General features: G+C 35.7%; 2 protein-coding genes across 2 annotated transcripts in view; both read left to right on the top strand.

The window, feature by feature from the left end:
• Positions 1-22521, top strand: part of heca (headcase) — a 120573-nt gene that overhangs the window by 41666 nt on the left and 56386 nt on the right. The window lies entirely within an intron of this gene.
• Positions 8063-10198, top strand: LOC136773123 (facilitated trehalose transporter Tret1-like). Its single transcript, XM_066726553.1, has 6 exons — positions 8063-8126; positions 8203-8559; positions 8637-8893; positions 9336-9587; positions 9665-9836; positions 9915-10198. The coding sequence occupies exons 1-6, from the start codon at positions 8063-8065 to the stop codon at positions 10196-10198; spliced, it is 1386 nt and encodes a 461-aa protein (XP_066582650.1).

Below are 22521 nucleotides of genomic sequence, written 5' to 3'. Positions count from 1 at the left end.
AACACTTCAGTCGTTGTACAGATTGACGTACTTCCGTTCTTTTACTCCCTCCTTTTCTCTTTCATTCCACTTGACATTAGTCCTTTAATTAATTTGCTCTTGTTATGCTATGCCTTAAATAATGGTAAATAGATAGTAAATTTGACAGAAATTGCTTATTTATTATATTCTCTTCTATGCAATCATGGTTTATTTTTTTGTTTCATTATAATTGACATGTGGCTATTCAGTAAATTGTTTTATTAGGTCTTTGATCATATCAATCGGAATAAGACGTTCAATTATTTATGGGACCACTGAAAGGTGATATTGTATCGAATATCTTCAGTTTGTAATCCGATATGACCCAAGATATATACACAGCAATAATCGACCTTGGACAAAGCCCAAATAAGTACGGATGGAGTTAGATTGTATTCAATTATTTAATTTCAATAAAGGTGATAAAAAGTTGGGAGAAATAAATTTACAAATAAAAATTATTTAAAGAAATATTTTATTTTTATTCTGAAACTAGATTGCCCTAGCATAAAACCGTATAAAATACCGCAAAAAAGCGTCCTGCGCACCTCCCAAACTGTTACTTCCCACTTGATCGTAAAAAGAAGTGTTCGTGATCAATGGGGACAGCCACTCTTGAGGAGGTTCTCTTGTTTTATTTTTGGTACTCTATATTCTTTTATATTATACATCTGTAGACATCTTAAAAAAATGTTATTCGTAAAATATTTTATTAGTTTGCAATTATATATGTGTTCTGAATTTTCGTTTCAACGAGATTTTGTAAAAGAATAAATAATTAAAATAAGAGCTATTTATTTATAATTCTTGTAATTTAAAAGATATAAAAAATACTTTTGTTTAATTATAAACAAAATTTAAATATTTGTTTATAAATATGATTGATTGGGTATTACACTTGCAAACATTGTAGTGGATGGATGTGTAATGGCAAAAAATATTAATTACAGGTTAATTCATGTTCTTCCAGTTGCTGCAACAGCTGAACGACCTCGTCACTTTTTTATCAACTTGTAATTCCTAAAATAAACCAAAAGAACATCCACTTCGTTGATGTCTAAAAAAAAACTAGATAAATTAAGACTTACTAAAAATATTATACTTTTAAAACGTAGTTAACAGTTTTATATTCATTGGCGTCTTCAATTCTTGCCCTTATCTTTTCATTACTTGCATTGCAAAGTAAACCAATATTATTTACTTAAATTGTTATATGCGAATGTTCTTAAGAGTTCCTTGTTTTACGCAAAAGGAAGTTCTGAGGAAGAGTTACGGCGAAAGTTGGAAAACGGTTCATCCTTGTTTGGTTTTCTTTCACTGCTCGTATCGTGAAATTGGAAAGGAAGAAGAAAACGATTGGAAGCTGATAGTTAAATTTTTTTGCACTGCTTAATTGAGAAATATCAGACGAGACGTTTTTTTTTACAAATGAGAGAAATTGTTTTTCGAATAAAAAGATGTACAATAAAAATTTACTCGTGTTTTGCTTTCAAACAAACAAAACAATACACTCAGTAACCGTAGTTGAAATGCATATTTGTTTATAAAATCTTGAAATGAAAAGAAATCAAATATTTTTATATTCCACATTGAATATTGATTAAAAACAATTTTCCACCCTTTTAAGATAAATTCTAAAACCTATATCGAATATATTGATTAATCCAAAAGAAGTCAAAGTTCATTTATGCAATGCATACGCGTGTTCGTAAGCTATAATTGTAAGTTGCAAGATATTTATTATTAAAATATATAGCATTCAAATTTATTCGGTTCGATTATAGTTGTGTGTAACAATAAAGTTGCGCATATTGAAGAACGTGGACAAATTTAACGATCCATGACGTGGCTATTGCAGCTTGAACCCTTTGTGACACGTGCATGCTACTGGATCCTTTGCTATTTTTCTGGCTGACACTTTTGGTTTCCAGTTCGTTAACCATTTTCGATGCTTGCAAAAGAAGGGTGCGGTGGATGTATGCGATTTAAATAACAATTTAATGCCGGTTGCAACACTGTTCCAAATCGAGAATTTCCCGCTGTGTAACCACCTAATCCTCGATTTGATTATTCTTTTGTTCAATCTCATTGGACGATTTTTTCACTTCATCTTGGATACCAACACTGATGAATCTCTTAACATAAAAGGGATAAGAAAAATGCAGAAGGAAGGATGATGATCTGGGAGGGGAAAAAGCAGAGCATGAAAACTGTCGTTCGCGCAACTGCCTCCGCAGAAAAGGGGATGCGAAGTTTTTCTTTGTTCCTAAAGTAAGGTACAAGGGAGCGAAAATGCTCATTCAAAGCTTCCCCAAAACCGAGACTGTCATATAACAAAAATTACAAGTCCCATTCGTTCTATGCCATACTTTCTGCAACACTTCAAATGCTATCCTTAGGGCACTTGAATTACCACTAAAAACATATACTAGATCCTCGACTATTGTCTAGTAAAAATAAGCAAATAATATATTAGTGTACTGAATATAAAGATAAATTTTGTTTTCTTTATTTGTATAATAACTAAAATATGAACAATTTCTGTAGAAATGCTAAATCCAGCTTTTTCTTAAAGAGTTTAATAAATTATTGAGTTTTCATTATCATAATCAGCGTTTTATAAAAAGAATATTTTTCACTGCAATTTTTATGGTTTGAATGAAAGCAATAATAAAGACCCATTTCTGAATACCTGTAGGAAATTCATGAAATGCTCCGAAGCAGCTGTTGGCAGCGGAGCATTATCGCGTAAATGAAGGACATTCTCCTGCCTGCTGTACCGCTTTCTTACCCCCTCCCTTCACTCCCCTTCCATTCTTTCTCTTTTTTTCACCAGTATGCTTTCCTTCGAACCCCACCCCCCCCCCCCCCTCTCCGTATTTCCATGGATCTCTGTCAAAACTTGCGCAGCGCACTTCCGGGAGCCTGAAGCAGGACATCCGTACCCCTGCTCTTTAAAAGCAGACAAAGGTAGAAAAAAAACATGCAACAAATCGAACACGAGATTTTATACCCCTCTCATTTTTTCAAATGGCTGTTTGCATAAATCTATTAAAAATACGCAAGAAAGTAGATATGTGTATAAATAGACGTACAATTGACTAATTTCAGATACAACCTGCTAATTTATTGCTAATAATTTGATCGAAGTCTCGACAAAATATTATTCTTGTAGATGTTTAACAAAACAAAATTTATCTGTTTAAAAATAGAATTCGATATTACGTCACCTATTCTGATAAATGTTTTCTTTGCATGAAAAAAATTTAAGAGATTCTATTTTTTTTGCAAATCACTGCTGGTTTCATGCATAATTACTTTCAGTGACTGACGAAGGAAAGTAACGCTATCGATTAAACGTCGTAGAATTGAGTAATCTAGCAAATGAATCATTCCAAGTGGGAAATTTTCTTCGTGACCGAAAAATACATGCGTTTTCGGTTAAATAGCTGTCCGCTAAAAGGCCAAAATAGTGATCCGTCATATCTTTAAGGGATAGGTAGGTTTTCCGGAATAAATAGGGCTTGGTATACCTATAGCATTAGGGGAAACCAGAATGACAAAGGATTTTTTTCACGTAACAAAGAAGAGAATTTATAAACTCTTTTCATTGTAATAATGAAGCGACATGCTCGTGGTATTTATAAAATTCGTAATCAGTTTTATAAAATTTATGACGCTGAAAAAGAAATAACAGGTAAAAATATTTTTAAACCGATTAGCACGAGAATACTGGGAAATATTATAATAGAGGCGTTTTTCTCTTCAAAAAGTATCGAAACGAATAATCGAAGCGAAAAGAAAGATAAGCTGTACGTGTCTTATTTTAACGCATGAACGGTTTTGCGCTGACGAATGAAGCAGGCAAACTTCAACAGTTCGCTAGAGTTCTTTAATTTTCACTCAACTGGATATAATGCAGGACGCATAGGTGCGGGTTTTTTGCTCATAGATCTTCTCACATTATTTGAATAAATTTCCGTTAGAAACTGTAGTTACGTGCATGTTGTATATATATATATATGCATACAACTGACGTGCACATTTAGGATAAAACGTAAATATGCAAGTATTTTCTTTGTTATCAAAACTGTGTAAAATACAAACATTTTCTTGTACACCTGCCACTTTCATCGCTTATATTTAATGAATATAAACATCCTTGAATATTCGTTCGAATTATAACAGTATAGCATTTAACAACTAGACGTAAACTAATAAATAAATTAACAAAGTAAGTTTCGCACTATCTGATACAAAATGTATGGCGAAAGTGGCGAAGTAGAGAGAAACGGGTAGTCGAGGACACGTTCGAAAGTGTTATTGTTGGTAGGACAGCACCTGGTACAGCATCAAATTATGGTGGTTAGAAAAGGTCTTGGAGAATCTCATTGTTCACACGAACTACCTTTAAACAGAAGCATTGCCTTTTTAATTCCGTACTGTAAGGGATTGTGGTTTTCTTTATGTTACCATATATCGAATCCTTCTATGGAGATTCGTATGTATACATAGTCTTAAAAATAACATGGTAATTCAAGGCTGTGGAGAGAAAATCTTTTATACTGCAATTTGAGTGTATAGAAAAATCGACCATTAATAATATCACTCGTCATTTCTTTGTTCGTAACCAGTTATAAAGTTGTCATTTAAACAAAAATGATTGGTCCTTTTAGTCCAATTAAATCATGTTTTGTAAGCATCAATCATGAGAGATATTCTTGCGTAATTATGCCATCAATTATAGTCAAGACTAAAAAGTTATTTTCTAGATATATTTCAAAAAATTGATAGTTAAATTAATTAATACACCTGCTCTCTTAAACTTTATGTGACATCGCGCGCGTAAATTCGTGAGTCGTAAATGTATTTTATTCGCGATATAATATTTGGCGAACGTTACTCAGCCAGCCGACTTCCAACACAACGAAAAGTGTACATATACGTATATATACCCACCTTAGTACATACTACTTGAAAATAGTACTTTCTGTGCACCAAGAATGAAATCAGAAATACAGCTGTACGTTGGATTTGCTCGTGCATTAAAGCAATAAATATCGTAAATTCGACTACAGGACATGACCTGTTTTGATATTATAGTTTCTGGCACTATAATCTGGTAACACCGACCACACCGATATAGTAAAGATTTCATATATTACTTTACAACCTTATTGCAGTGCCGAAAACTATAATTTCCAGTAGTTAATGTGTCCCATATTGTTGAATTTACTATATTTTTTTCTCTTTATGTGTGATACCCCATAGGTGTTCACACTACATTATCAATCATCCATATCGAATGTGCTCGAGAATAGTCAATCAATTACAGGAGACTGTCATAGAAAAACGATCATATAGCATCGTGGATGGGACGGTTCCTCCCTCTCGAAAATATTTTGCCATTATATGCGAAAATCGTTTGTCTCCCGACCTACATTGTCCAGAATGCCCCGTATGAATCGAATATGGCACAGGTTTTAATCGATCTTTCTTTTTTTTTTGTTGCAGGTAAGATTTGGAGAACGTATACGAGTCCTATTGTAAAGAAAGAGGGTTTCGATGTAAGTGTATAAGGTACTATGTTTTTCGAAGGTAAAAGAGATAGTTCTGGGATGCTCACCATGGCAGGCTTTGTGGGCTAGGTCCGTGACAGTGTTCTCCGTGAGGGACGACACGAAATTTTATCGTGTCACCGCCGACTTTTATCGGGAATGCCGTCCTCGACGTCCTTAACACCCCAAGGGCCTAACTCTCCTGATTTATACGAGGGTGATTGTGCATCGTAAGCCTCACTCGTTAGAATCGATCGTAGGGGTGGTCGCTCTGCTATGCCGTCTCTTCCTCACGACCTGAGGAGCTATATAGGTCTTTGCGAATCTTCTGCAAATTTGGAAAAACAATTTTTACACCGAGATTGACCCTTCGCGAAATAAGCTTTTCCTAATTCATTCTTACCAAGCCCCATGTTTTTATTCTCCTATTTCGGAGAGATCGGGGGTGATAGTAGCGAATAACGTGAAAATTATTTGTTCACGAGTGTAAAACACACTTGGTGGATAAGTGAGAGTCAGATGAGTTTATTTTTTAAAATAATGCACGCTGATCGAACCACTTTGCTCGCAGTACTATTGATGAATTATGAAATTTGTTGAAGCCTATGAAACAGAGATTTATGATTTGATGAATAGCTCTTGTGATGGGAAGGGGCCTTCGATGCATACGCCAATGCAAGTATAAAAGACTCGTGGCAACGACTGACTTCAAGGTAGCAAACCAGCCATGTGCTTATATAAGTGGTTTGCAAGTCTGCTTATATATTTATATGATGTACATATATGCTATAAAGGAGAACGTCCAAGCTTATATGTATATATATTTCTACCATATTTTCTATTTCGTATAATCATCCTAGTTACATTATTTGTTTGTCTTGAAACCCGTAAGAATGCCACTGCTCGTTAGTTTCTTCTGCTTACTCCACATGATCAGTTACTTTGACGTTCTTCAAAATAGTAGAATATAGTAAAATATAGCTGTCAAGTTTTGAGGTAGATAAACTGGCGTTCTAGGATTAGCAGTGTGCTCAATCCGTTATCTCTTGGTGTCGTATTTCACTGTTAAATTAAGAAAGTGTTGCAGCTAATTGAAATATTATCGCACCTCTTCTAACGAACAATGCTACGGATAAGTATTGCGTGTATTCTTTGCTACTTGTGTACAATCTTATATATATGTATCTTGATACGCTGTTGCCACATTCTCAACCATGGCTATTCCCCTTTTCCAAAGCTGTATTACTATTTACAGGATTTCCTTTTGCCTTGAAGTATGCGTTCAACTATGTGCATTTCAGGCACGTATAACGTTCGTGTGATACATAAGTTTACCATTCTATACATAAATAGTCCATAACACATACCTGTATGTGCTCTCATTTTAAGTGGATCATTAACGTCAGGTTTTGACAATTCTTTTAAATTAACACGTATCTGATACATATAATGTCCTGAATATGGTTATTATTATCTACTGATCAGGTAATGAAGGAAAATCTGACATTTATTATCTTTGTTTTATGCGTGGGCTGTATAATGAAGTGCTGTTTAAAAATTTGTTCGACCATTATCGGAAGAAACCTTTGCTCAATCTATTGTAAGAATTTAAAGTAGAGTTAATAAAAAAGCGCCAAAAAGTAAGAAAGTTGAAGATGATTTGTGTTCGGTAAATTAAATTCTATTAAGCTCACCTCTGGTACTCTAACGAAATTTGAATGTCGTTAGCCGAAGCAACCGAGCGTGAGAAAGGACTTTATCCCCATTACCGTTCGGCGACCTACAGCTCAACTTGTTATCGACTCGGTATAAACTCAAGTTCACTTCTGTCGATATTTCGATGTATTGTATCTAGACCTAAGAACTCTTATGATTGATTCAAATCATAAAAAGTGCCTTAGTGAAATTCACTAAGCTCTCCTATTTATAAAACTGCAAAATACTTTAGTGAATATAAAATATTTTTACAGGATAGATATTATATCTAATAACACGATTTTTATTTTTTCTTTCTTTATTTATTCAATCGTTTCGGAGAAAAATGAATGAAAATTGAGAATCTGTATGTTATTTTACGTATCTGATAAATTTTAAGTGCTTACAGCAATTTGCAGTAACAGTAATAATGGATGCCACACCATAACAATAATTAAAACCGTATATAATAACTGTCTGCATTCGTAAATTAATATTTGTAGAAATATGTAAATTATTTCGTCAAAATGAACCTGTTATGTGAGATATACTACATATATATACTACATTATCATCGAAGTAGTTGTTTCACCTTCACCCTATTATTTTCTTTCACTCTGTCTCAATGCAGATAGCTTCGCATTAATTACAACGGCTTGAAGTGAGACGAAAAACTAATTAGTTGCCAACGTTGGTTTTGGGTTATTGAGAGACAAAAGACATAGAGATTGAACAAATCATGAGATAATTGCTGATGATATAATATAAAAAATCTATTAATAAATACTATGGCGGACAGTTATTCGGAATTAGTGAAAAGGAGGTTACCCCAGTATGTTGCTGCTACAGCAGGTAATCTTGAAATCTTATCCAAAGATATAAACTTTGTTGAAGATTGATACAATTCTAATCGAAGCTTTTTGTCTAGCTTGTATGAGTGGTTTTACTCTGGGCTGCGGTATAGGATGGAGTGCGGTTACCGTAGAAATACTAAAAGATGAATATCAAATCGACTCATTTTTGGTTAGCGTGATAGCTTCGATATTTTCCGTGGGTGCTGCCGTAGGCATAACGATAGTCCCTTTCCTTATCGATTTTATCGGCAGAAAATGGACAATGATGGCTCTGATGCCACCTATGGTACTTGGCTGGGTCTTTTTGATGTTCGCCAATGATGTGGTAGCACTTTATATTCTGGGTAGAATTATCACAGGAGGCTGTGGCGGTATGCTTTGTGTAGCCGCCCCTCTCTTTGTTGCTGAAATATCTGAAAAAGAAATAAGAGGTGAAAGAAGTCATCAAATTTATTTCATTAAATTCTATAAATTTTTTTTTAACTGGTCCAACTTGTTTCCTAATTAGGGACACTGGGAGTTTTTTTCCAATTGCTATTGGTCATTGGAATACTCTACACTTACTGCACCGGTTTCGCACAAAGTATTTTGTGGATATCCTTGTTGTGTTGCTTATCGTCAGTCTTACTGGTAATAATAATGTTATTCATACCAGAAAGCCCGTTATTTTTCATGATAAAGGGCAGGGAAGATAATGCGCGCAAAGCAATGCGCTTTTTTCGTGGACCAAATTTTGACATCGAACCTGAAATGAGTGGTTTTAAGGTTCGTTTTAGAGCATCAATTGCTATTTTTATTATTTAATTGACTCGAGCTATTTGATTTAAAAAATCTGAAAACATATTGCACTCTTTTGCGTCTTGAAAATTTATTTTCAATTCCATTTACAAAAAAGCAACTCCTTTATTGGAAATACTGATTACATAAATACAATTCATAAAAATATTGAGAAGGGTTTAAATTTTATCTTTGCCACTTTACTTTGTAGTCAGTGTAGAAATATAACTCAGTAAAAAAAAACAATAAAAGTATTGCTCTACCTTACGTAAAGTATTCGATAATTTATAGTTGAGTTTTCTATATTTTTTCTCTCATTGTCAGATAGTTCATTCACTTTCACTATCTTCGTAACGCAGTAATAATGGAAAATCTACATCGTTGTAAACTGTTTTCTACTCAATACTCTTTAATTGACGTTATGAAACAGGAACAAGCGGAACAATTGAAAACAGCAAAACCAAGATTCAAGTCTTTCCTACAGAAGCCCATTTTGAAGAGTCTGGGTATAGCATACGGTCTTATGGTGATTCAACAATTTAGTGGGATAAACGTAATGATATTCTACGGCCAAACTGTTTTCAAGTCAACCGGTGTTGACATGGATCCGTTGTTGCAACTTCTGGCCTTCGCTGTCGTACAAGTCATATCGTGTGTGATTTCAGCCAGCCTGATCGATAAAGTTACTTCCATAAAAAAATATGTACAATATTTCATTACACTGAACAAAGGATAAACCATTTTTTCCCTGTTTTGCAGCTTGGGCGTAAGACTCTCATGATAATCTCCCAAGCAATAATGGGCATTTGTCTGGTGGCTGTGGGCATATTTTACATTTTCCGGAATTCGAATCCTGATGTAGCAGCAACTATACAATGGTTACCTCTGACCTCCATTTGTTGTTACATTGCAGCCTATTGTTTGGGCGTTGGTAAGCAAAGTCCTTCGACTCTCCTCTTCAAATTTCAAGCACTGTGCAATATCGTTAAAGTAAACATTGCGAAAATAGGTCCTATTCCGTGGGCCTACATGGCGGAGATTTTCCCAACCAGGTACAAAGGCGTAGCCACGTCGAGCGTGGCTTTTCTCAATTGGATTTTAGCCTTTTTGGTGACAGTCACTTATCAAAGCGCAGCAGAGGCTTTTGGCGAGGCTGCCGTGATGTTTTGCTACGCCATAGTGTGCGGCATCGGTATAGCTTTCGTTATTCTGTGCATGTATGAAACGAAAGGAAAGACCCTCATACAGATTCAGAAGGATCTTGGAACTTTCGACTTGGAGAACGTGGATTAGTAATATGAAAAACACCTATGATTAATTCTTCCAAAATTTGGCGTATAGATATATGATAATGGTGTATTTCGAGTTTTGTAAAGTGGAAAATAAACGAGAGTTGAGGAGAATTGGGAAGATGTGTGCGATTAACGATTATATTTGGGAGAAGAGTATAATAAGTGGGGACAAAATGAGATCAGCGTCCACAAATGTACGTCGCACAGAGCATTCGTATTGCTGGAGGCTCCAAGTGCCTCGAAGCTCTGCTCTCGGTTGTGTATGAAGGGAGTGAGAGAAGATAAGTAGGAGAGGAAGAGGGACTGATGAGGGGGGGGGGGTCATGCAATGACACAGAGCCGACGATGAGCGAATGCGTGTGCGTGGCCTTGAGTACAGCGAGCTTACGAATGCTTGACAAGAACGTATTTTTCGTTGCTGCCTGAGCCTCAGACAGACGTTGTATTACTGCTAGTTACCCCCCCCCCCCCCCTCGTCATTCCTTCCCTTCTGCCCCTCTCTTTCTCATGTCTCTTCAATATTTTTAAGCGTTTAAATCCAACAAGGCGTTTCCTTTCGTAAATTATGCATTCGCTTTTATATTTAACAATACTATCGATACATACACTGCTAGCGATGACGCTTATTGAACCATATAATGACAGAAAAGCTGGCGGAAGACCCCATCTTGAGTATGACTGCATTTTAATTATAAACAGGATGTCGCACCATTTCTTGAACACCTTAACATTTTATGTACGATTCCGTGCATAACAACCGTACGAACGAAAGCTTACTTATAAAGTTATATTTAACAATAATGTTTGATTTTCAAATTTAATTTAAAGATCGTATAAAGGTCATATTTTTTTTAATGGAAATTGTTTTTGTATTTTTTGTATTCTTCTAATTCCTCTCAAGGTTTTTTCAAAGATTTATGGTATATTAATGAACTATTTAACCCGAGTGTTTATGAGATATTTGCAATTGAAATAATGTGTATGTGAGTGAATATGCGTGGGTTGAACATAGCGGTCATGTATATAATTTTAGCAAAAGTACAAACCTATGTAGAATTCTCAGTAAATGTGTGCTTGGCTCAATTAATAGTTTAAAAAAATAATACCAATTAAAATAATTTGATACTGTTTTTTATTTCCTCTTTTTTACAAAACATAAAGTTTATTTATCGCAAAAAACTAACCTGTATTGTTACATTGCAGTTAAATTAGAAATCCGATATAATCAAGTTATAGTTTGTAATTCAACGATTGTAATAAATATGTAGAAACTAAAAACGACATCACAAAATATAGATTTTTTAACGAACAATTGAGTTCGAGCAGATAAATATATATAAAATATATGTTTGAATAATTTTAAATTCAAAGTATTTTTGATCATAATAGTGCAAATCCTGTGCAAGTTCTACATTAAAGATTGAACAATGCCCATCAATCTATGTATCTTTCGATTAGTCATCAATGTTGGAAATTATTTCTTGTAAAGAGTGAAGACAAAAATAAGACTTTAAAACAACACGTGGAGCATGAAATATTTACAAGTGGACTACCCCGTTGCCGAATAAATTTTTCCAATAAAACTCAAGTACTGTGCGATAAATTTGTGAGAAAGAGGGTAGGACATAAGTGGGAGAAAAAGAGCGAAAGCAATGTGAGAGGGGAGAAGGAAAGAGAGATGAGATAGAGCAAGAGAAAGAAAAAGACAGAGTCCCCCAGACAAGTTTTTCGCGGGGTGAGGTGCGAATGGGGCGGCTCCTTCATGGGAAAAAGTCAGACTGAAAGCAAACGACGATGAGCTTAAGAAATAACACGACGAAAAATCGCTGACAACGAGTCTCAGAAGAAACTCGGTATAGCAGATTCCCATCGTAAAATAAACATAATGATGTATCTTTTGTTGTTTTATTCTAAAATTAATCAAATTCCAATGGAACCGTCAGTTTGATACTAGAATCATCTAAAACCACTACGAGATACCACTTGTTTTCAAATATAGGTAACTCCACTATTAATAGAACAAAGATTTTGTAACGCATAGATTTGTATGTTTATAAGACAAATTAATCAAAGCTTTTCTTTCAAAATTAAACGCGATCTTCGAAGGGCAATGATAAAATCAAATAATCATTTCACTATGAGAGTATTTTATTTTCTGTACGTATACTGTTTCAAAAACTCTTTTAGTTTTTTTAACTGTATTCTAGTGTGTTCTTGGCATTTACTGGAAAGTAAAGTGACCATTGCGATTAATTTACGAATCTGAAGAGCGATCTGTGACAGCGAAGCGCGGCAGATGGGTTTTTATCAAAGCAAGATAAATAAACAGAAAGTTTCGAAGCACGATTCTTAGTTTTCTTTACTCGACCACGGAAATTGTTGGCGTAAATTATACAAATGGTTTTTATTAGTGTTTAAGATCAAAGGAAAACCTTGTTTTTAAAGCAAAATAGTTTTTTATATTATCTGTAGAACATAAAATTATCTAATACATAATACAATTTTTTTAAATATTGAAAGCTAATATTTGGTCATCGTGTGTTTGCTTATTCAATAAACTTCTATCGTTATATAGACTGAAATTTTAAACTTGCATTTAATATAATCCCTTTTTTTTTATTAAATAATAAATAATTCATTAGGAAGCTTCAAATTAGTTAAAACAAAATATATATTATATTAAGAAGATAGAGCGTCGAATTCAATCTAATTACGGGCGTTATCGTTTGTATCTTTCCTCATTTTAAACAATTTATAACAAACAAACCATTTAATTCTCGGATGGTAATAGTCATTTAATCGTTAAATTAAACTTTACGAATTAAATATATTTAATTTTAAACTACTCATTGTGTAGTGTAACAGAAATTAATCTCTATCTCATATTTAAGAAATCCAAATTAGCAAAAAAAATTTTTTTAAACTCTTATTGTATCATAAAAAAATATTTAGCTTGTTTATAAAATCCAACAGAGAATTCTTCTTTTGTTTTTTAAAAAGAGTTCCACGAGATTGCTCCAAAAGAATTCTTCTTTCTATCTGCGATGTCTAAAACATGTTTTACTATAAGAGAATGGATATAAGAATCTTGATTAGGTAATTGATTAAAAGCGTTGGGGTACACAGATGGGGTTATCTGTACGTTCAGTTCAGGCTCAGTATTGCTATTTAGTATGAAGATCCGTTCACACGAAGAAGTATTTTCGCCGAATGCGATATACGGCGTATATTTTTAGTGCCACATGAAAATTTGTGTAAATAAATGCCACATTGAATGCATATGCTGGAGGTCGAGTTAGTTTTTTATAACAAACATCAAAGGGATTTCCGTCACATGCTGTTTGACTTTCTGGAACTCGGTTTGAATTTTTGTCGGGACAATTTTTGCCCCGGGAGCAATTTTTTATACGTGTGAGCGAAGCTTTAGAGAGCCTCGTGTGTTCGCGTTTCTGCCTCCGCACCTTTCTCCGGACTCGCACACTGAGAAGGCAAGTGGCCAATGGACTGCAACTTTGTGCAGTGTGCTCTCTCAACGCTGGATTATGGCGACGCGGCACGATGTGAGTGAGTGCGTGCGAGCGTGGGCATCATCGAACCAATATATGCCCTCGCAACTACGAACACGCACACGAACACACGGCGGTGCGTGGCATGTGTGAGTGGCTTTGCACTCTGTGACTCTGCAACTCCTCCTCACCGTTTGCCTCGATTGCACACTGCACCATTGCATCGCGTTTGCTGCTCGACAGGGGCCAATGGCCCCTAAGGTTGCAATCGTCGCTGTACACCAACAGTACTTCGCTACGATTACACATAAGCCGTCATTTACTATATATATTAGTACATATACACACACGCTTATATTTCGCTCCGCTTAAATGTAGATCTGTGGCACCAGTGAGGTTAAATGCAATTTTGTCAAGTCTACTTATTAACAAACGTTACAGCATAACTTTATCACGATCATCCAGAGAAACGAACTAAATTAACTTATTATACTTATCTAAATTTAATACTACAATTTTATTCTCCACATTCTTGCATATAAGGGTTTTGTTGCGATTTTGAGTAATTGCGTGATTTCGCAAAATTGCATTCAGAATCTTCCACAGTGATATATAAATAGATGCATATATTTTTTAAAGAAACTTTTTTTTAAAATATAATCAAAAATTTATTAACCACTTTCATAATAGTTTTTATGAGATTGTAATTATAGTAGTATACACACACCTTTCTCTAAATATCACGCTCTAATTTGGTTTCTACTTTTGAAAAAAGAATTCTATCCTTGGCACATGATGAAAGTATGTGGTTACTGCATTATTCGATACGTAGATTATGCAAGAGACTGATATTCTAAATTTGTTATTTATGAGAATGTCTCCCACTCGTATTTATAACTCTATATATATATATATATATACACATTATTTGCTTTTTTTCTTCAAAGAAGTGAGTCGGTAATTACCGTCCGAATTAAACAGACTTCTCGAGACAATTTACCATAGTATTTTTCAAGTAGTCTCTGACTAATCGCACCCTGATAGATCTGATTGAACATTCATCAAGTTGTCTAAGATCTTAATTGATCTAGCCTAAGAAAGCTGTTCCTACTTCATTCGTCAATAGCCGACTGAGATATATCGTCGCGACTTGATTTCCTTTGGTCTAATTAAGTCCACTGATGATTAAACCATCCATTGATATTTAATCATTGAAAATGTATTTCTGCTAATGTCATTGGATTTAATAGATTTAGACACTGATTTTTTCATCAATGATAATGGTGACATACATCCATAGGTACAGTCATTTATTAACAATAGACGGGAACCGTTATAACTCTATAGAATATTACAGTCTCTTCTTTCAATTCGAATTTAATCCATCTCGATCAATCCATTAACTGAGGAGCTTTGGAATAAAAGTTAATGAATCTATTTAAATGAAAATACGTGCTACTAGTGGAAGAGGTCAATTCATTAAAGTACATCTGTAGAACTAAACAGTTTTTAACAAAATTTAATAATTAAATAATATTCGATTCTGCTAAAATCAAAAATCCATCGCTAATACACGTTTTCATGAAAATAGATTTTGCATTTCGCTGCATAGCTCCTCAATTGTAGTACAGAAAGCGTATTTTTATTACATTCTCAGACTCTGTAATAGAATTAGACACAGTGATTTTTTCATAAATGAAAATCAAGTGACTTATTAGGTATAACTATACACTATAATCAGCCACGAAGCGTTATAACTCTGGAATATTACAGTCCCTTCTGACGAAATAATAACATACGCAGTTCGGAAAACAGGCTATTATACCTCAAGAGTATTGTTGCTGGGCGTAGGCTGAATTACGTGACACATAATCGGCGATAATGAAAGAAGATGCTGTTCGATTATCGCCGGATTACGGCGACTTGCAAAGAGCACTTTGTTGCAGCAATAATACTTCTCTTTTCATGACACTATAATATATTATTGAGGAACGAGGAGTGGCTCTTTGACTGGTATAATATAATAAAAATGTTCAACCCACATGCAAACGTTCTCCACTACCAATGCTTCTCGTGCGACCACTATATCAACGACTGAGTCAAGCATCTTATCGTTAACGTCATTAAGAGTTGAATTATTGCTGAAAGAGTGCAGGTTTCGATGCCTCCCTGCAGAGGTCGAAAGTTCTACCGCCAATTTACCGTATATGTTAGAGACTCGACAGCCTAATAGATTTGCCAGGCGATTAATTTGCTGTTGGTAGTGATCTCTCCAACGTCTGTCATGCTTGAAAAAGGTTTGATCTGATTTTCACAAACCCGTTTAGCTATATATATTGCGCGCCTTATTCCGTTATCCTATGTCTCTGCCATTACCGACTGTCTCTCGCTTGTCTGTCTGTCTATCTGTCTCCTTGTCTCTTTTAGTCTCTCCTATAGCGGCAGGCATCCTTAACTTCTCTCCCTCTAGTTTCATGCACACCACCTTCATATCCGTGCAGACATACGAAACTCGCTCAAATTCATCCACGCAAAAATTCACGGAAGTCGGCCGAATGGTGTTACCAGTCGGCAGAGGAAATACATTTCCTGTCGGTAAGATTGCGAGGCTTGCTACATTGTGATAATAGTGATCTATCGAGTGTGTTACGCTTGAAAAGGAACTTTTTATTTTACCAAAAGCCAACGTACGTTGCAGTATCGTTAACTTGATATATCAACGGCAATATTGTTGTAGTTAAGAGAAAGCACCCATTGCATTATAAAAAAGATAAGTGACCGGTAGTTTCAAGAAATGAAAGAACGATTAAGACGAAGTTGAAGCGAATAATCGATCTGTCGACTACAGTTCAGCTTGTATAAATAAATAAGGACGTAAAGCCGCTTTGTGTCGCGTTGAACTAGAACAATATTTCAAGTTACGTTCGAAGCGATTTAGGTTTCTTCGACGCTTTCAGGTTAGTCGAGGTTCACCCACGCGGCCACCAGAGAGCGCCAATGAAAGATGATCGCTTTGTAGAGCTCTGCTGATTTTCCGAAGTTCCAAAGGAAGCTTTTTCAAATCCAGTCACTAATCAACCTCCTCGAACGACCGTGATGAATTTTACAGGATTTCTAAGCTTTTAACTCGTTGTTTTTGTCGTTCGCGACTTGTTCGTTCGATCAGCCACTATCAGTCTCCGTAAATAAACATCGCGTATCGCCTTACCGTCGGAGATTTATTGCCGGACACACACATTGCATACACTGTAGATATTTTTGTAAGCTGTACAATCGACAATTTACAATCTCGCATCTGCTTCAAAGTGAAATAGTGTAAGCACGGTCAAGTTGATGTTAGTGCTTTCTGTCAATGAGCCTCACTGTATTTCATATCGTTTTCCAAATCCTTTATTATTATCAAGATTCTCGAGATGAAAGAAAGCAGTTCGTGTTTATCTGTGACTTTGACTCTTATACCTTCGTCACTAATCTGTTCTTTCATTATATTTTTTTTTATTCTTGTATCAGACTAATATACACTTGCAGTTTTGGTCATTCTTCAATTTAAAAATTCGCCATTTCGTATGAGCTTCAAGGAAAGGTTTTCTGAATGGTGTTTGTTTAGTTAATATCAGTGCTCTTCAATGAGTCTCACTGTATTTCATATCGTTTTCCAAACCCTTTATTATTATCAGCGTTTGAGCTACATGGCTTATCAGTGACATTGCCTGCTCCTCTTCTTTTTTCTATAATATTTATGTATCGCTAGTCCGCAGTTTTCGATACTCTTTAAACCATGAATATTCGACATGTCGATTTTTTTTCTCATGACGTATAGACCTTAAAGAGGGTTTTCTTTGCATGAATGGTGCTCGTATACTAATGCATATCTCCCAGCTTTTCGATCCGTATCGTTGTACCACTTTTCTGCTTACCTATAATGTCGAGCTATTTACATATGAAATACACGTTTGCTCTCGAATATGGATGTTTTTCGATGATCAGGAATAAATTCTGATTCCTAGCATCCAATGTAAGTAAAGTATATAAATATATTCACTTATAACATTGATTACCTCGATTATATTGTTTTATGTTAATAGGAATATCTTCTACTTTTTTTGTATAGGCATCGAGGAAGAAAGCGATTAAAGTTATTTTCCGTGAGATTTTTGTGAAAATTTATTAATAACGTATTCGTTATATTGCGCATTCAATTGAAAAAAAAATCGTATACCTGCTGAAATGCAAATGTGGTTGAAACCGGTCTTCTACCTTAGTAATGTAGGTGCGCGGAATGGTGCAAAGCGGAGTACTAACCACATCCGTCAATGAATAAGAGAGTCTCGTTAAAGTTAATGATAGACTCACCGCCCCCGACTGCCCTTATTATATAGTCTCGCACCTTTTTCTACTTTCTTCCATTTAGCCCCACGACATTATATATTGCTTGTTCCGTAGCCTATCCCTTAACAGCATTCTCTACACTCACGCAAAAAAACGTTTTGGTGAACTCTCTTAAGGCTAACTGATATCACGATTAAGTAATCTTGAGTAGATAATTCACCTTTTTAGACGTATAATGGGAGATTGTCGTTATTAACCGATCCATTTAAGTAAATGAGACAAGTAATAAATAGTTAAATCTGTTGAAAGATTTTTAGGCACGGCTATGATATACGATCTATGTTGCAAGAGATTTTAATGGCTCAACACATGTACCACAGAAATATTTTAATCACCATTCCATATTAATTGCAATATTATTAAAATTAATAAAATATAATATAAAAACTCTGCTAAAGTAAAACTTTCAATTGCTGTTTGTAACATGACTTACATTATTAAATACACTATATATTTATAATTTTGTAACGCAGAAACCTTTTTTCTAAATTGATGCAATGTGAGTTAAGAAAAACTTTTGTTGTTCAGATACCAAAGATTGTCTATTAACCTCCCGATGATATATTTTGGAATGGTAATTAAGAGAGATAACGGATTGCATACTTTTTATTTTTTTTTTTAAATAAACTATAATCGTTTACAAAAATACTGAAAATAGGTGATATTAGATTATAACATTTTTGCTACAGCAGTAAAATTGTTATGAGGTTTTTAAAAATATATATAATACTTGTATGCTTATTTTTGACATATGACGTGGCTGCATTCAACGAGCAATATTTATATACTTTTATGATTGTCTTGTATTGTCAATAAAGCTTATATTTTAGTGACTAGGTGATACACGACTATAAAAGTCGAATACAGATCAGCAGACGAAATGACTTTCTCATTTTGGAATGAGGAATATCGGCAGGGATATTGAAAAACCCGTTGCATCCTTATATTGTTTAGTCGGTACTGTGGGCATCGCGTCACACTGGAAGTTGTATACGATCGACTGAAAAGACATTTTCTCAGGATTTGAAACCGGTTCCTCGAGCGGTCGACAACCAGTTTTGCTGTGCGAAAATATAGCAAGCCGTTTAGTCTCTGAGACTTTACACGAGGAAGCCAGCAACAGCAGCTCGTGCCGATTCTCGTTACACATTCTCAAATAAGTCACTATTCGCCGTCTTAACACTCCAATTACAAAGCGCTAAAGCAGGTTTCACAATCGCTTCGATACTTCAAAGCATTCCTATTCAGAACTTTGCATACTTCCTTCATTTTCATTAAAACTCTTAACTTAGGAAGTAATCACAGAAATCCATGTAAGAGAAACTTCTCGATTCCCGTATTATTAGCCAGCTATCGAAACTTCATTTAAAAATATTTCAATAGAGCAATGTCTGAAAATGGAATGACGAAATTAAACCACATCTTGCAGCATATTTTAAATGTTAACTGAAACGCATATATATTTAACATAATTTTACTTGTAATTATCCTTTCGATTTCTATAATTTGTTTTTATATAGGTTATATGCTGTGTAGGGTAGATTTTTTTATTTATATTTTTAATACAACAGATATAATTGATGTAGATAAAATCGTAACTCTACGAGGCAGTGCAGGATTAATGGTTCTTGAAACAGGAACGATTTTAATTACGCAGCTGTAGCAGAAAAAAGGAAGGTAGAACAGGAAGAGGAATTGTAGAAGGGAGGGGGGAGGGGTTCATAGCCATAAAGCATTTGTGCAATAAAGCTGCCTGTAACAACAGGCAGCGTGCATATTTTAAGAAATTAATTTGTCGAAGGACAAATTACCTCATTTCTACAGGGTGTGTAAGAATTGAGCAGAGTCGAGCCAAGGGTGTGTCGGAAGAAAGAGAAAAGATCACGAGGGTGTGCCGTAATTTTGCTTCAGAATTTTTAGGCCCCTTATTCGACGCACTTTGAAGCCACCCCATTCGAAGGACGAGGGTGCCTGTCTCACAAAGAAAGAAAAAAAACGTTTTGCGGCTTTCTCGAAAAGAGAGGCTACGTCTGAAACTCTGTTTCGGCTAATTTACGCAGTCATAAATTTGGCCGTGTCTCGGTACGTTACGGGTGCTGAAAGTTGGCCAAAGAAAGAGAGAGAGAGAGAGAGAGAGAAATAATAACTCTTTGTAATTTGCAGGGAAAATACATTGGCCCATAGTCCTATGGGACTATTATAGCCTTCATTCAATTGCCCAAAAGACACTTATCTTTAAACAATTTTTAAATTACATAAGAAGTTTATTATTTATTACAACGTTTCCGTGATATATTCGAGTAAATTCAGCTGAAATTAAACCTCCTCTACATAATTCACCCTTACCAGGACTCCATTTTCATTCTTCTTCAAGTCCACCGTAGACCTGCAAAAAACGGTAGCGATGATTAATGAAAAGTTGACTCAAGATCAAGCTTGTCCAAAACAGAGAACAAAGCAATTAATCTTAATGCTCTCGATACACATATATATAACTAATATATAAATTGTTTAACTCGAAATGTGGTTTTATTTATTGTTCACGGAAGACAGAGTGTTGCAAATCAAAACTGAGCGAGTGATGATGCGTGAGAGAAGTTGCGGCTATGCATTGATTTATCGTCCCTCCCGCGTCTCTCGCGATGGATGCTAAGCAACGCGAAGCGGTTTACGAGTGTGGGCTTTGCGAACCGGTAGGATGGAACTTGATAGAAGCAGCAGCGGAGCGCCAATAACCGTGCTACTTCCCGTATATAAAAAGACGCGTGAGTTCTCTTCTCTCGAATGGCATCACATCGTATCGCATCGCATCGCATCGTAACAGCTTCACCTCGTCTCGTCCGAAGAGAGTGTAATCTCACGTCGAATCGGCTCGCGCGTACAGAAACTGAGAACGCATTATTTATGCCTCCGTGCATTTATGGGCATGTCTGGCAGCGTCGATCTAAAATCAGGAGGGACGCTCGCCGCCTGAAAACGCACCGATGCTTAATCGCTGAGTCTTTACGCACCACTGATTTCCTCGAGACTCCAACTATTTCCATAGAAATGTTGCCGCCAAGTTTCCATTCCTTCGATTCTTCCCTCTTCTCCTCTCCTTTTATACACCCATCGCGTTTCGGCTACTCTTCGCAATTTCCACAGCGAATCGTCTCGACCGACTCGAGACGTACGTTCGACCCACCCTCTGGTGAGAACTTTCGCAAGCATCTTACGAAATTTAGTACGTCAAATTATCGCCAGGTGATGTATCGTATAGGCACTTGGAGAGGTGACCACTGTCGCAGGAGGTCATCGACTGGTTATTTGAGATTAAAAAAGAAGAGACACTATATGTATATTATAGTGACTTAAAGATACCTGGTCAATTTTTCGCGAACAGAATCGATTCAGGCTCGTGTACATTGTGGAAGATTGTATCCTTCTCTTCGTGCTGTTGGAACCGTGCATACCTAACCTACAGCGACAGTAAAGAATACTCATAAGCACTACTACACATTATCACCTCTATGTTACTGTGTTGATATGCACGGAACGACGGAACAAATAGTGTAAGTTTATAAGCTTTACCGAGAAAGTATACAGAGCGAAGTTGGCTGAAATGTAACCAAACAACTATTTTCGTCGCTGTACAAAAACGACAAAAACACTACAAATGGAACATCGTCGATAGGTCATTCAGAAGAAAGAGTGTTCGATTATGTTTACGAAACAAGTGGCTATTTTGAAAGCGATTGCGAGGTTATGTATAAAAGTTATTCAAAATTCAGAACGATAAAACTCGGTATTGCACCTGTGATGTTGTCCGGTTCATTCACGGTGCCAAGAACGGACTGTTACAAAAGAAAAAGAAGCATCCCAGCGTTCATTTGACAAATCGCATCACGCGAAGAATTCTTAGCCGAAAATAGACGAACGGCTCGTGGTGCTGTTATTACGGAAACTGGTAGAGGGATTATGCGAAGGATGAAGGGCGAATGGGAAACAACGCTTTGCGCGTTGAAATAACAAATGTCACGCTTGAGTTCATCCTTTGGTTCAAGAAGTGTTTTTATAATATTCCTATTCGCGCACGATATATCGAAGCTACTCTCGGAACACGCAACGAAGCACGATCGGTTAGTGGATCTTGTAAACAAGCTCGCGTGTGCGGCCCACACGCTCCAGTCACGCATACGCAAAGTCAAAGGAACATTATAGGGCACAAGGATGTAGTTCGTCTGGGTCATTACTGTGTACCATATAGTATATATAGCATATACATTACGTGCATGCATGTACTGTATATTACCGTATCTTCGTCGTTGTCTGCTTTCTCTTTAAAGGCTCGTGCCCCAGCTTACAATAAGCTGCAAGATCAACCAATCTCCACTCTGTTCCTCTATATGCATAATAATCTCAGTGGCTGCCGGAAATCCGGAGAAATGAG

This window comes from Prorops nasuta, unplaced genomic scaffold, assembly GCF_024137725.1.
Source record: "Prorops nasuta isolate Cenicafe-Biocafe unplaced genomic scaffold, Cenicafe_Pnas_1.2 PNAS00004, whole genome shotgun sequence".
Lineage (NCBI taxonomy): Eukaryota > Metazoa > Arthropoda > Insecta > Hymenoptera > Bethylidae > Prorops > Prorops nasuta.
This window is presented reverse-complemented; position numbering and strand designations above follow the sequence as displayed.